The 14,308-nt window shown below is 39.5% G+C and overlaps 1 protein-coding gene across 1 annotated transcript in view; it reads right to left on the bottom strand.

Moving 5' to 3' along the window:
• Nucleotides 1–9,391: 9,391 nt before the first annotated feature.
• HOOK1 (hook microtubule tethering protein 1) overlaps nt 9,392–14,308 on the bottom strand; it is a 72,870-nt gene continuing 67,953 nt past the window's right edge. The window contains exon 22 of the mRNA XM_030325270.2: nt 9,392–12,909. Coding sequence (XP_030181130.1) covers nt 12,739–12,909 — 171 coding nt within the window. The 3' untranslated portion in view covers nt 9,392–12,738. The remainder of the gene's footprint in view (nt 12,910–14,308) is intronic.

Genomic DNA, 14,308 nt, shown 5'->3' with positions numbered 1-14,308 from the left:
TTAGATTTGTGAGTTAAACGGTTGTTTGAAGCCACTATGTTTTCAGCTGTATTGTTATACGACAATAGTTAACGAATACATTCCTACAGGGCAGGAACAGTATCCGTCTGGTTTAAGAACAGTGCCCTGAACATGATAGGGCTCAATAGATAGTGAATTAATGGATAAAATAAGGTAGAATAATTGTGGGCTAATGTTAGATTGGACCAATCGCTCCAAATCAGATCTCTGCCGCTGCGCCTCTGTCCTTGTCACCTCATTCTAATGACCTGTTTCTCAGTCCTGATGCCAACTTCTGTTATAATCCTTTAGGAACACAGTGGAGGAGTACAGGTTTGTTCTGACCTTACTGTTTCCTTCCATTTCCCAGGTGGCTTTCTGGAATGGGGCCACCTACCCCTCTTCCCCAGGCTTAGTTCTCAAGAACAGGCTGATGTCCCTGGATGGGTATTTTGTACTGTCTGGTTCACACTGTGTTTCTGTGCTTTCACCGTGAGCTATGTGTTCTGTTCTGAAAAGCTAAGAACTTTTCCCTGTGCTTTTGAAGCAAATAAATGAAATTAAGCAAGGATAAAGGGTCAAATGCAACGGGTCACTTTCAGGGGCTGGCACAGAATCGCTGATGATGCCTGTTGCAACAGTCAGGGTCAGAAGAGAGGCTTCTCTTAGCCCCAGTACATGAAAGGTCCAAAGATATCACAGGGCTCTTGTTATATATAAAACATTAAAAGATGTGGGTGGGGTGGGGGAGTGTAGCATGGAGAGTCAGGTGACTGTGGGCCAGGCCTGAATTCAGTTCTAAGTTTTACCATTTATTCACTTTTGCTTGTGAATTAAACAGGCTACTTTGTCTTCCTGAATTCACATCCTAATCTGCAAAATAGAATTAAATAACACCTGCTGTGGTAAATTATGAGACTGGTCAAAAGACCCACTATCCCTCTCTGGGTTGCCTTTCTTTGTGGTGCTCTTTCCACGGGACTTTTTTTATATAATCACCCTGATACATCCAAGAATGGCCATGACATTTGCTCAGTAAAATGAGAGCACAAGTTCCACAAGTTCAACATGTTTCTTTTTTCTCTGCCATGAGACCAGCAATGTCCCAGATAAGGGTCTGTGGCCTACATCCAGGTGACAAAGACAGAAAGCAGAGTCCTAGCTGATTCAAGATGGACACGAGATATGACAAACCTATTTTGTTGTGAGCCACTAAGACTTTGGGATTATTAGTTATGCAGCATAAGTTATCCTAAACTGACAGACACATCAGCATTTTAATTGTGAGGACCATATAGATTTATGTTTGTAGTTACTGTGAACACCAAATATATGTGTGTGTCTCTCTATATACATAATATATAAAATGTTACTTTAATACATATTAAATACTTAAACATAAATTTATATATTACATATAGTGTATATCGTATATATTATATTAAACAAAGTAACAGTGTATTTGGTATATAATAAATTGTGGTTGCAATGCTATTATAGTTATTTCAGACAAAACATTTTTGTTATTTCTACACGTTTTTTTCTAGACAATTTGATCTTTTCCTCACTGGAGTCACAGAACAATATGTTCCCCCTACTGACTCCAGGGTCAGCATAGGCCCTTTCACAGGGCTGCTGCATGGTGAAACCCCAGGTGCTACCACTGGCTGTCCTCCCCTCGTAGTGAGTGGCATCCTCTGGAGTTGGACTGTGGATGGCCACGGGTAGGGGCCTGCTCCTTGGCCGGGCGGGCGTAGGATAATTTTTGTGATCGGAAAGCTGCTCACCTCGTCAACCATGTCTCTCAGTATTTCTGCCAAACTAGTGAGCTCCTATCAATTCCCTAGACAGGGTAGGTCCTCTGTCATTTTCACGTCTTTATATAAGGTATTTTTTTCTATAAGAAGTCTCTCATCACACGTGGCATACCGAGCCCTACATGTCAGCTCTTCAATGACATTTTTCTTGACTCTCAGCCGGTTGGTTGCTTCCTCCTTCATTCTCTGAGAGTTTTATTCCAAAGCTTTAAAGTCCTATATCCGTGTAATCTCTCCCAGTTACCCTGAGCTTTTCGGGGGTGCCTGTGCCTGAGTTTTGGTGCATATAGGAGATGCTCGGTAAATGTTTGTTGGACCTATGGGCTGGGGGTGAGCCGCCAAGTGACTATGGCAGAACAGAAGCTTTAAAGGTGCAGGGTGGCAAGCATTTCCTGCTGCTGTGCAAGAAGCCTCTTAGTTCTATGTGCCTCAAGTTCACAGTCAGAGACTGCATACTAAGGTCCCTGCTACTTCCAGAATCCTGATTTGTGGGGAGAAGAACTTCCGAAATGGCAAATCAAGGACCTCCAAAAGCCACTCCTCTATAAAAGCAACAAGCAAAGTAGCAAAAGTTGTCAGAGTCAGCATTTCTGGAACCCTGAAAAGTAACCAAAGTCTTGCAACAATCTGAGCATTTGTTTAAGGCAGAAAAATAAAAATAAAAGAGCTGGGTCTCAATCAGAATGGCAAGTGCTGTGGCATGTGAACCTGCCCTATTCCTGCTCTCTTCTCCCCAGCTCTGCAGTCTCCTTGAAAAGCAGCAGCCTCCCAACTATGGAGCTGAGACAGCCAAGTGCCAAGCAACCACTGGAGGGAGCGGGGTAGGGGTGAGGTGGGGAGGGTGGGTGGCTGGAGCAGCCCGAAGGCACCGTGCCCAAACAGCGGTCGCTACCTGACCTGTCTGGCAGTTCCTTGAAAAACCCCATTTCCAGGGCATATCTTTATTTGACCTGACTCAAAGTTCAGTCTGTGTGAACGACACCATAAGGCATTCGTTTAAAACAAAAATCGGTAACAATTGTACCACACTGTGGTCACCCCAGGTGGCAATACCCAATGGCGCTAATGAGAGGATGAAAAGGGAAAACCCGGGAAGGAGATGGCCATGGGGCTTCCAACAGTTCTGGCATATTTCTGGGAATCTAAATGGCCAGGTACATGCAAGGACCGTGTGTGTGTGGCCAGGAAGGCCCTGGCAAGGCCCAGATCTCTCACTCTGGCCAAGCCTGAGGCTCACAGGAGGAAAGCAGGGAACGAAGGCTAAGACAGAGTTGTAAAGTACCCGCTAGAGTGTCAGATGTAACCTGACTCCTATGCAGAGCCCTGAGAGGCTTCAAGGCATTTAAGGAAACTTCTGTCCACAGGGTAGCTGAACTCAGTACTAACAGAGGAAGGAGAATGCCCACCGGCTGCCCTTAAGGAGGAACAGAAATTTTACAGAATCAGCCCCAGAAAGTCACCAGACAACAAGCAACAAAAATAACAACAGTAATAATAACAGACCTGGGTGGTTCCTGATCTCCAGAGTCTCCTCATTATACCATTTAAAATGTCAAATTTTTAACAAACAAGTTATAAACCACGGAAAGAAACAGGAAGCTATGGCCGACACACAGGATCCAGAGCAAACAACAGAAACTCCCTGAGGATGCCCAGACAGTGGATTTATGAAACAAAAAAACCTTAAGATGAGTTATTTTTAACAGCTTTAAATTATTAATAAATTCTAACTAATATTTATTTCAGTTTAAAAGACTTTAATGTGAGATATTTTTGCACATATTTTTGGTGTGCAACTTGTCTTTATATGTAAGTATGCACTGTGAAAAAAATCACCACAATCAAGCTACATAACTTATCCATCTTCTTTATAGTTAACCTTGTGTGTGTGTGGCAGGGGGGTGGGGGGGGGTGGTGGTTAAGATCTATCCTCCTAGAAAATGTCAAGTACAAAATGCAGTAGTGTTAACTATCATCACCACGATGAACATTAGATCTCCAGAACTTTTCACCCCACATAACTGAACCTTTTTGTACACTTTAGTGAACATCTCCCCATTTCCCACACCCCCCAGCCCCTGGCAACCACAATTCTACCCTGTGCATTTATGAGTTCGGCTTCTTAGATTTCACATTTAAGTGAGATCATGCAGTATTTCTCTTTGTCTGTCTGTCCTACTTCACTTACCGTGTCCTCCAGGTTCACCTTTGTCGCAAATGGCAGTGTTTCCTTCTTTTTCAAAGGTTGAAAAATACTCCTGATTTCTTCTTATTGCAACATCAGAGGACTGTCTTCCATTTCTAATATCCCCTTACTTTCTAGCCCGCCCTATTATTTCTTATGGATAGCACATAGTCTTGCTTTTTTTTTTTAATCCATTCAGCGTCTGTATCTTTTGATTGAAAAGTTTAATCAATTTTTACCTAAAATATTGATACAGAAGAATTTATTACCAGTTTGTTAACTGATTTGTTTGTTTTGTAGCTCTTTTCATCTATCCTTCTTTATGGTTTGTTTGTTTTTTCTATTGATAGGCTTTTATTCTTTGCTCATTTTCTTTTGTGTAACTTCTGTAAGTATTTTCTATGTAGTTAATGTGGGGCTTACATAAACTATGGTTGTAACAATCTATTTCAAGTGGGTAACTTCACGTATAAACAAATCTCTACACTTTTACCTCTCCTCCTCCCCCCATTATATACTAATGATGTCACAGTCAACAACTATTTATATTGTGTATGCATCAACATCATTTATAGTTGCTGTGAATACTCTCGTCATTTACTCACCACTATAATAGTAACACAGTATTCTGTTTTTGTCTATATTTCCCTTGGCCAGTGAGTTTCATACCTCCTTATGTTCTTGTGTTGTTGCTATTTAGCATTCTTTCATTCAACTTGAAGAACCGCCTTTAGTATTTTTTTTTTTTTTTTTTTTTGAGAGAGAGTGAGCCTAAGCACATGATGGAGGAGGGGCAGGGGGTGAGGGGGAGAGAGAATCTAAAGCAAACTGCATGCTCCACCCCGAGCCTGACCCTCATTAGGTCATGACCTGACCTGAAATCAAGAGTCTGACACTTAACCCACTGAGCCACCCAGGCCACCCCCTCTCCCTTTTGTAATTCTTGTCAGGCAGGTCTACTAATAATGAATTCCTTCAGCTTTTGTTTATCTAAGAGTCTTTACCTCCTTTTTATTTTTGAAGGACATGTATGTCCGGATTAGTACTCCTGATAGGTAGTTTTTGTTTTTGTTCTTTTTCCTTTCAGGTTTCTGAATATATGGTCCCACTCTGTATATTCAGACTGCAAGATTTTGCTGAAAACTCTGCCCATAGTCTTAAGGGGTTCCCTTGTGTGTAATATGCCATTTTTCTTTTGCTGTTTCAAAATTCTGTCTTTAACTTTTGACATTTTGTCTTGGTGTGAGTCTCCTTCGTCTTATTTGGTATGTTTTGGGCTTTATGGATCTGGTTTTCTATTTTTTTCTCCCAGGTTTGGAAAGTTTTCCGGTATTATTTCTTTGAGTAAAGCTTTCCACCCATTTCTCTTTCTTCCTTCCACAACTCCTATAAGGAGTATTACTTAAGTCCCTTAAGCTATCTTCACATTTTCATTCTTTTTTCTTTGTGCCCATTTTACTGAATGATTTCCAATGACCTTTTAGTTTCATTGATCTTTTCATCTGCTTAATCTACTCTGTTAGTAAAGCTCATTTTTTAAGTTTTCAGTTCAGTTATTGTATTCTTCGACTCTATGATTTCTGCTTGGTACTTTTTAATATTTTCTATCTCTTTGTTTATATTCTAACTCTGCTCATGCGTTGTCGTCCTGAGTTTGGTGAACATCGTTATGATCATTATTTTTCATTTTCTGTTAGGTAAATCACAAATCTCCATTACATTAGGGTCAGTTTCTGGAGATTTACCTTGTTCTGTTATCCAGAACAGATTTTCCTCTTTCTTCATTTTCCTTGACACTCTATGTTGCTTTCTGCACATTATATAAAACACCCACCTCTCCAAGTCTTCACAGACTGGCCTCACATAGGAGATGAGCCTCACAAATCAGCCTGGCCAGAGATTGTGGATGCCTCTCAAACCTCTGTGCTTGTCCAAGCTGTCATCCTTGTTTTTGGTGGCCCCCAGGAGAGCAGAGAATGCCAAGTCCTGTTAGTGCCTCCAGACAGGTGAGGTAAAAGCCAGTTCCTCACACAGCAGCTGGAAAAGTTGGAACACTACATGTGTAGTCCAATTCCTTCCCTCCTCAGGGAGAAGCTAGGAGCCAGAGTTTATCACTGAGCTGGGCAGAGGAACTGTGGCAAATTCCTCCTCCTTCATTTAGGCCACACACTCTTTCAAATGGCTACTTTGTCTTCTGTTGCCCCAGGGTCCTCATAAATGCTGAGTCACATAGCTCTCCTAGCTGGGTCAGAAGCCAGTCCCATAGGTAGTGGCTGAAAAGGCTGAGGGGAGAGAGGTTAGGTCTAAAGTCCATCTGTTTCTAGGGAGCAGCTGGGGACTTGGTTTTACTGCTGCAGCATTGCTGAGTATAGGAGCTGCAGGAAGTAAGTACCCACACACCTTTTCAAAAATCCCAGACATTAGTCATTACCTGTGCAATCAGCTCCCAGAAACAGGCAAGTTAGAAGCCAGGTTGTCGGTTGGCAACTGGAAAAGTCAGGGCGGTAGTATAGTCTACCTTCCAGAGAGGTGCTGGGTTTTATTGCTGGAGCGAGCTGAAATGAGGAGTCCTAAGAGCCTACAGGATCATTGAAAGCTGTCGCTTTCTCTGTGCACCCAAAGGGACTACTGAAGGCTGGGCCTTGTCAGCTCCTAGAGAGAAGAAAGTTAGAAGTTAGACCCTCAGGCAGCAGCTGGAAAAGTGAGGGGACTAGATGTAGAGTTCAACTCCTTCCAAGGAGAAGCTGATGGCTAGGTTTTCTTCACTGAAGTCAGCCAGGGGCGGTGGGGTAGGAGGGTAAATACAGGAAGTACCCACCGGTTTGATCATGCTTTCAGAGGACTGGGGATTGCCTACCCCATCAGCTTCTACATGCAAGCTGATGACTAGGCCAGCCCTCAGGCAGCAGCTGGAAAAGTTACAGTGCTAGATGTGCAGTCAGACCCGCCCCAGGGTGAAGCAGGGAACTGAGCTTTATTGCCTGCCACTCAGCACTGAGCCAAGCGAAGAGCCCTGGGAAGTGTTTGCGTGCCCACTTAAAACCACGTCCTTGTTGTGTGAGGTCCCAGGACACTAGCACATCCCAGGCCTCATCAGCTCCCAGAGATGATGCCTTGGTTAGAAGATAGTTCTTTAGGTAGCAACCATAAAAGTTGGGATGCTAGATGTAAGGTCCAAGCCTTTCACTCCCTAGGGAGAAGCTGCTTGTTGGGGGTGGGGGCAGGGCTCCACCCAATTGTGTGGTGCTTTGCTGGGGGTGGGGTTTATTGTGAAAGTGTGCCTCAGCTCTTCTTACCTGTTTCAGTGTGGGTATTTCCTTAGTCACCCGGTATGCACAAGTCTCTCTCAAGTGTTTTTCTGCATTTCTCTCAGAGATACTGATCCATGTGCAACAGTTTATTGAATCCACGGGTGGAGCATTTCTTAATTTCTTGCCTACTCAGATACTCCTTTAATGCATTTCCCTTATCTCTTCAGAGAGTCTTGAAACTGGATTTCTTTTTTTTTTTTTTTTTTTTTTTTTTTTTTTTTAATTTTTTTTTTTTTCAACGTTTATTTATTTTTGGGACAGAGAGAGACAGAGCATGAACGGGCGAGGGGCAGAGAGAGAGGGAGACACAGAATCGGAAACAGGCTCCAGGCTCCGAGCCATCAACCCAGAGCCCGACGCGGGGCTCGAACCCACGGACCGCGAGATCGTGACCTGGCTGAAGTCAGATGCTTAACCGACTGCGCCACCCAGGCGCCCCGAAACTGGATTTCTAAAGAAAACATTCTGTCCATCATCAGCAAGTCTAGTTCAGCTAGTACGTATGTATCGACTGTGCAGAAGATACTGTGCCAAGTGCTGGAGGGGAAACAGAGATGAGCCAGATATGGCCAATGACCTCAAGAAACTTAGTGTAGTGGGACATTAAAAAAAAAAAAAAAAAAAAAAAAAAGGTTGATCACATTACAGTCACTAAGACAAAGAATTAGAAAACTTCAGAAAGACAGATCTGTCATCTTATTTGAGAAAACTTGGAAGGATTTATGAAAGAGGGAAATATTTGAGGTAAAGCAAGCAGCAGGTCTGAACTGCAAGTTTTACTACTTACTGAGAGCAAGTTGCTGTGGCCCATCTGGGCAAGGGAACCAAGTGTTTCACCATCAAAATCACGGCCGGCTTAACAATCCAACTTCAGCTCTATCCCTGAGCGTGTCACTGTGTGCAGGAAGGTGTCTGAAGGTTTCACTTCACGACATTTCTGTGGTCACATATCACTGGAAACTTCAGAGATGTAGAATGTGTCCATTCAACCTAGGCATCTAGAACAAGCTGTCCAATTCAATTTTTTGTGATGATAGAAATTTCTTTACTTGCACTGACCAGTACTGTAGCCCCTAGGCTAATGAGGAAATACAACTTAGTTAAAATTTGTTTAAATACATATTGTGGCTAGAACCACCACATTGGTCAGTATAGGTCAAGAATCTCTGGTAGGGAACTAATCACAAAATTATGGGATGATGTTGGGCCAGCATTTATTGTAAAATTCTGAAAGTCCGATTTATGGAGTCATGTTCTTTTGGCAACATGGGGATCTATCTAAAGTGAGATGGGACTTTATTCTCATTTTTGCATGTCTGGCACATGAACTTCATTCATGTGATAAAACAAATATTTACTGGGCATCTATTAGCAGCAACAGAATTAAGCCTTTCCAAGACATGTTGTACTTTCCTAAAAATTTCACAATTCATTGTGACACACATGTATAGAATGGGAAATAAGGATGCTGGAAACAACAAAACAAAACAAAACAAAACAAAACAAAACAAAACAAAGTGGCTTTAAGAAACATTGCTCAAGAGAAATTCAGGTGGGAAGTGGCAGCTGATATGGCTAAATGGTGGTATTAGGGATCCGAGCTCCTTAGTCTTTGTTATTCCATCGTCCCTGAGGGTCACATCTCTTTGGCCAGACCTTAAATGGCCCCATATAGTTACAATGGGGTCTGGAAAGTAGTTATCCTCCCCACCCCCCGTCACTGGATAGTGAAATCACAAGCTAAAATATGGCATTCTGTTACCAAAGGAAGAAGGGGATAAAGGATATTGAGGGATAAGCAGCAATCTCTGCCAAAGAAAACCCAGAAATATTCTGGATTTCATGATAATGGAAAATGTCTAGATCCCCATGTGAAACTGGAGACATTAAAAGGGAACACCAAAAAAATCACTCCTACACACCTTCTCATTCACCAAAAAATTCAAATGAAAAACTAAATTAGAAGAATTAATGCAATTATTTTTTCTTTAACAAACTAAATATTTTAAGTCCTTTATTTAAAGCAGCAAATAAATGTGCGCTTGTAGCCACTAAAAATCCACCATCACCGTCAGACACAGAAATCAGAAAGTTTATTTAAAACGTTTCACAACTATTATATTGTTATTGGACAATCATTTATTTAAAATAACATCCTAAATACTTACAAAAATAAATCAAGTATTGCTTCTATTTTTCAAGTGTCAAAGTCTTTTGCCATAGAAAATAGAAAGAACCTTTATAAACTAAACGTAACATTTAAGCTACATCAAGTTTAATAACTGCACACTATTTTCTTTAATGGCTGTGCTTTACAAATTCCCAAGCTACTTCTTTGTAATGTACAGGTTCACAACAGGAATGTATGCATACAGCCATACATACACATTTTTACACAGGAATGTTTCTCATTAAATATGCCTATAGAGAACCTAACATAGTACTGTGGCCTAAAAGCCACCCCATAGAGCCCAATGTGCCACTATACAGAAACAGGTGTAGATGTAGAAGCACTATCTAACATTCAAATTAGCAATCCAGTTATCAGATGATGACATCTTAATGAGGGATACTCAGTTTAGTGTTTCTAGATAAGACATTAATTCTTAATCTATACTAAATCATAAGAGTTCAACAGCCTGATTCACTGAAAAAAAAAAAAAAACAACAGAATAAACTTCAAATATTTCTCAATACATTAAGTGATCATTGTCATATGTATACACACTTTTAACTTAAAAAGAGAAAGGAATATTAACCTTAGAGCAAATGCTCAAAATTAAAGATCGCTTCCAAACTGGTCTGGGGTTGTACTTTTATCAGTGGGGCATTCAAGACCTTACCATACAGACAGATGCTGGCTTTCTCTTCCCTGGCATATGCACTCAAGCCTCAAAACACAGACATAAATCATAGTTCGTGATGAATATTTATAATGCTGTACCACCCACAGGGTGTCAATCTCACTACATTAACCAGATGTGGAAAATAATCTCACTTCTGATCAGTTCCTGAATTTCCATAAGGTTAATCACAATAATACAGAACTTTACATTAGTCTTGTATAAATACTCCTGTATCAAGCATTTTAAATTCTACTTATCAACTAGAAAAGTGATAAATCACAAAATTTGCTTTTTCTCTATTAAAAAAGAATCTAGCTTTCTGTCCTTATTCAGAAATTGCACAAATTATTTAGAAATTCCAAATACAATAATTGAAAATTTATGAGCAATTGACTGTGAAAATACTAAATTATTGAAATTGATGTTTTACAACAAATTCCAATAAAAGGGAGCTTGAAGAACTTGTAAAATCTCAATTATGAGCAAATAGTAAACACCAAAGGAGCAGATGTCCTACACTGACCAAAATATACCAAAATGCCATAATATTTGGAAAATTTTAATCAGCATGCTAAAATATTTTCAAAGGGCTATTTCATTTCACTAAAAGTTGCAGGCAGGCAGACTATAGGAATATACAAAAAAGCAAACCAACAATATAATTGCACCGATAAAAACCATCAAAATCTAAGAGGTAGTCAACAGAAGTAACCCTGATGAAACAATATATCCTGACAGATGCTCCCTAATCTTAAGAGACCTAAATGCAGTATGAAATTCTTGTATTTTCAGTGATTAGGAAAAATGTACTGGTAGATAATCTAAAAAGCAAGTATCTAAATGAGTAATACTGTAAATGGAACAATACTCACATATGGAAAGAAAGGCTGAAAATAAAATCTGGACCAGGGGTCTACAGCCTGCAGGCCACATCCGTCCTCCTGCCAGTTTTTTGTAAATAAAATTTTATTGAAATGCAACAACACCCATTTTGTTTACATATTTGTTTATGGTTGCTGTTTTCACACCTACAGCAGAGTCCAGTACTTGGGAGACATCATATGGCTCAAAAAGCCGACAGCGTTTACTAAACTGTTTACCATCTGTCTCTTACAGAACGTTTGCTGACCCCTATAGTTCAGATATATGCTGACAGGTATGCAGTTGTCGAACGGCACTGGAAGGATGAACTACAAACGTCACAATCTAAGGTATTCAACTATACGGAATGCAAAATGCTAATTGTGCCACAATTCAATTCCTTTTCATATCTGGAAGAATCCTAACAGTTTTCTTCTTTTTATGTTTGTGGTCTAATATCAAAGAGTATTTCCAAGTTACTAAAGAAAGGTTGATCACAGCACTGTCTGAAAGAACTTTTCGCAACGATGGCAATTTTTTATACCTGCACTCTCCAATACCGGAGCCATCAGCCACATGTGGCGGTTGAGCATTTGAAATGTGGCTGATGTGACCAAGGAACTGAATTTTTAATTTTAATTAATCTTATTTAAATCGCCACATGTGGCTTGTGGCTAGAATGCTGGACAGCACAGATTTAACTCAAGATCTAAAGTGTGACTCCTAAAAAAGGCCAAAAAAATTAGAAAATAACACCTCTGAAGATAAAAGCTTTGGATAGAAGCGAACTGAATACCATAAACTCAGTCCCAGACAGATTCTTTAATTCGTAAACAAAATCAAACTGATTCCGGATTATTCCATCACCACACCATCTCTTTGCAGTGAAGAGGAAAAACTATTATGGCATGTTTTTTAGTAAATGCCCTGATAATTTTATGCTTAAAAGCAATAATTATGATCATTATATTAAAACATGTGTGGACGTTTCACACAAATTATATTTTTTGCCTTATTTCCCATCAGAAAAATCACTTATAAAAGTCAGCTTATTTCCATATCCTTAACATTTCAACCATGCTGTACAGAAGCCCTTGTTTATAGTAGGTACATATGAGAACTAGGAAGTTTCCTGAATCTGCAAAATCTCCAGTTAGTCACTTTTACTATGGCAAAAAGTCATTTCAATGTCAATCTTCCAAATATTATAACATCCATCACATGATAAAAGAGACCCATCTGATGACAGATTTGAGGATAGAGGTAAAACCTTCTATGCATCGAGTCAAAAAGCGTAACTCTTGTATAGTTCTCCATGCACCTACTCAAGACTATTTTTATATGGACCCACGCAATAAAGCAAATATAGATATATTTGTAAATTACTTATTACTGATTATACATTGCAAATTAACCAAGTTACTGGTACAAGTGAAAACATTAAAATATACAAAGTCAATTTGAAATTATAACACTCTCCGAAGACAAAAGTTTGAGATGTGTGCCTAATTACATCTTCCAATTACTCAAATATACTCCCTTAGAGAAATAGCTGACTCTATATTTTGCTTTCCAAGTCAGCTGACAAAATTAATTTTGTGCATGTTAATTTTAAAATAGCTGATATCCAGCGTCATAAATTTCTTTTTCAATCTGGCAGTTAATTGAAGGATACAAAATATTTTAAGGGCACTTCTGTTTATGTTTTCTTCTGTAGTTTAATCAGGTGTTGTAGCAGGAACTTTAACAGAGAGATTTCTTCTGGTGTTGGTGATGTGCCGTTGCTGTGCCAGAAAAGACCGTGCGGGAGCGCACGCACCAGGGTCTTTGCAGGCACCACTGCCGCTCACGAGCCTAGATTCCATCCCCAGCTTCTGGAACGCTAGACTCTGCACAAACATAAGCAGATAAGGAACAAGACTACTTAGTTTGTCAAGTGCTTTTCACTTGACAAATATAAAGTCATTTCCTCAAAACACTACTGTAAAGCTGATTGATGTTTTTCTCCTTTCGTAGAAAAGCTAAGGGTTCAGAAGCTAATTCATCTGTACATTGTAACACCAGCAAGGAGGAGGAAACAAAGGCATAAAACTCAGTTTCTCTATTTTAACCCACTAAACTTGAAATCATCAAAAACAGTAGCTTAAATTAGTATTCTAACATTAAGCTTAATTATAACAATAAAAAAAGTTTCCAAAGTAATTTTTTCTGTTTGGGCCTTCACTCCACCCACTATGAGCAGACATAACACAAGAGAAAAGCTTAGGTCAAAGATTCTCAAATGAGGTCCTCAGATTAATATTTGCACCACTGGAAAAAAAAACGGAAATTCTACCTTGCAGATTCTACCCAGACCTACTAAATCAGAAGTTCTGCAGCTGCATCCAATAACTTGTGTTTTAACAAGTCTTCTAATGCATGCCAAAGTGTGAGAACCACCATAGTTCACTACTGTCTATCTACACATTGATACATGACAAGTTACTGTAGTTGTGGATATTGGGTTTTTTAGTAAGAAAAGTAATTACTTTTTCTCACTAGCCCAAGTAATAGAATTTTACTAAGCTTAGAATCACAAGGAATTAGTATAACACACAGAATATAGTAAATGCTCAAAAGACATGGGTAGAAAATGAACACGTAATGCATTATTTGGATCTAATATCTTTAATGATTTATGTGTTGAGAGGCTGCGGAGGAACAAAGAAAATAATACACAGTTACCAATCTTAACTCAGATGACTGACTTATGAGGGAAAGTTCTGGGAACACTTCACATATGATTTCCTTTAAGGCCTTGCTAAATTAGGCCAGATTTTATCAAACAGAGAAAGGAAGGCAAGAGCACAGACAAAAAAATATGGTGACATACAAGAACAGGCATGTTTGAGGAAGGACAGCCCGCTCTTTGTGGGGAAGCACAGGGTTCAGACATGGGAGTCCACACTCTCTCTTACTAAATAAGCAACAGCTAAGGTAGATAATGGCTGTGTTATTTTCTATTTCGATTAAAATAATCCAAAAGAACCATATACATCATGAAATGCTTGCAAATATCCCACTGACAGTAAGGATGACAAAATAAAATGCACTTCAAATAATTTTACACTATTTTCTCCTGTTTAACACAGACATACAACTACCGAAGAGTATTTCTTATTAAAAACAAAACAAAACAGAAAACAAAACACAGTGAGAGACACACTTAGAGGATTTATGGGATGTGAAAACAAATGCTGAGTACTAGAAACACGGGATTTTCATTTCACAGATATTCACATTTCTACA

Source organism: Lynx canadensis, chromosome C1 (assembly GCF_007474595.2).
Source record: "Lynx canadensis isolate LIC74 chromosome C1, mLynCan4.pri.v2, whole genome shotgun sequence".
Lineage (NCBI taxonomy): Eukaryota > Metazoa > Chordata > Mammalia > Carnivora > Felidae > Lynx > Lynx canadensis.
The sequence above is the reverse complement of the archived record's forward strand: the minus strand, read 5'-3'. Positions and strand labels throughout refer to the sequence as shown.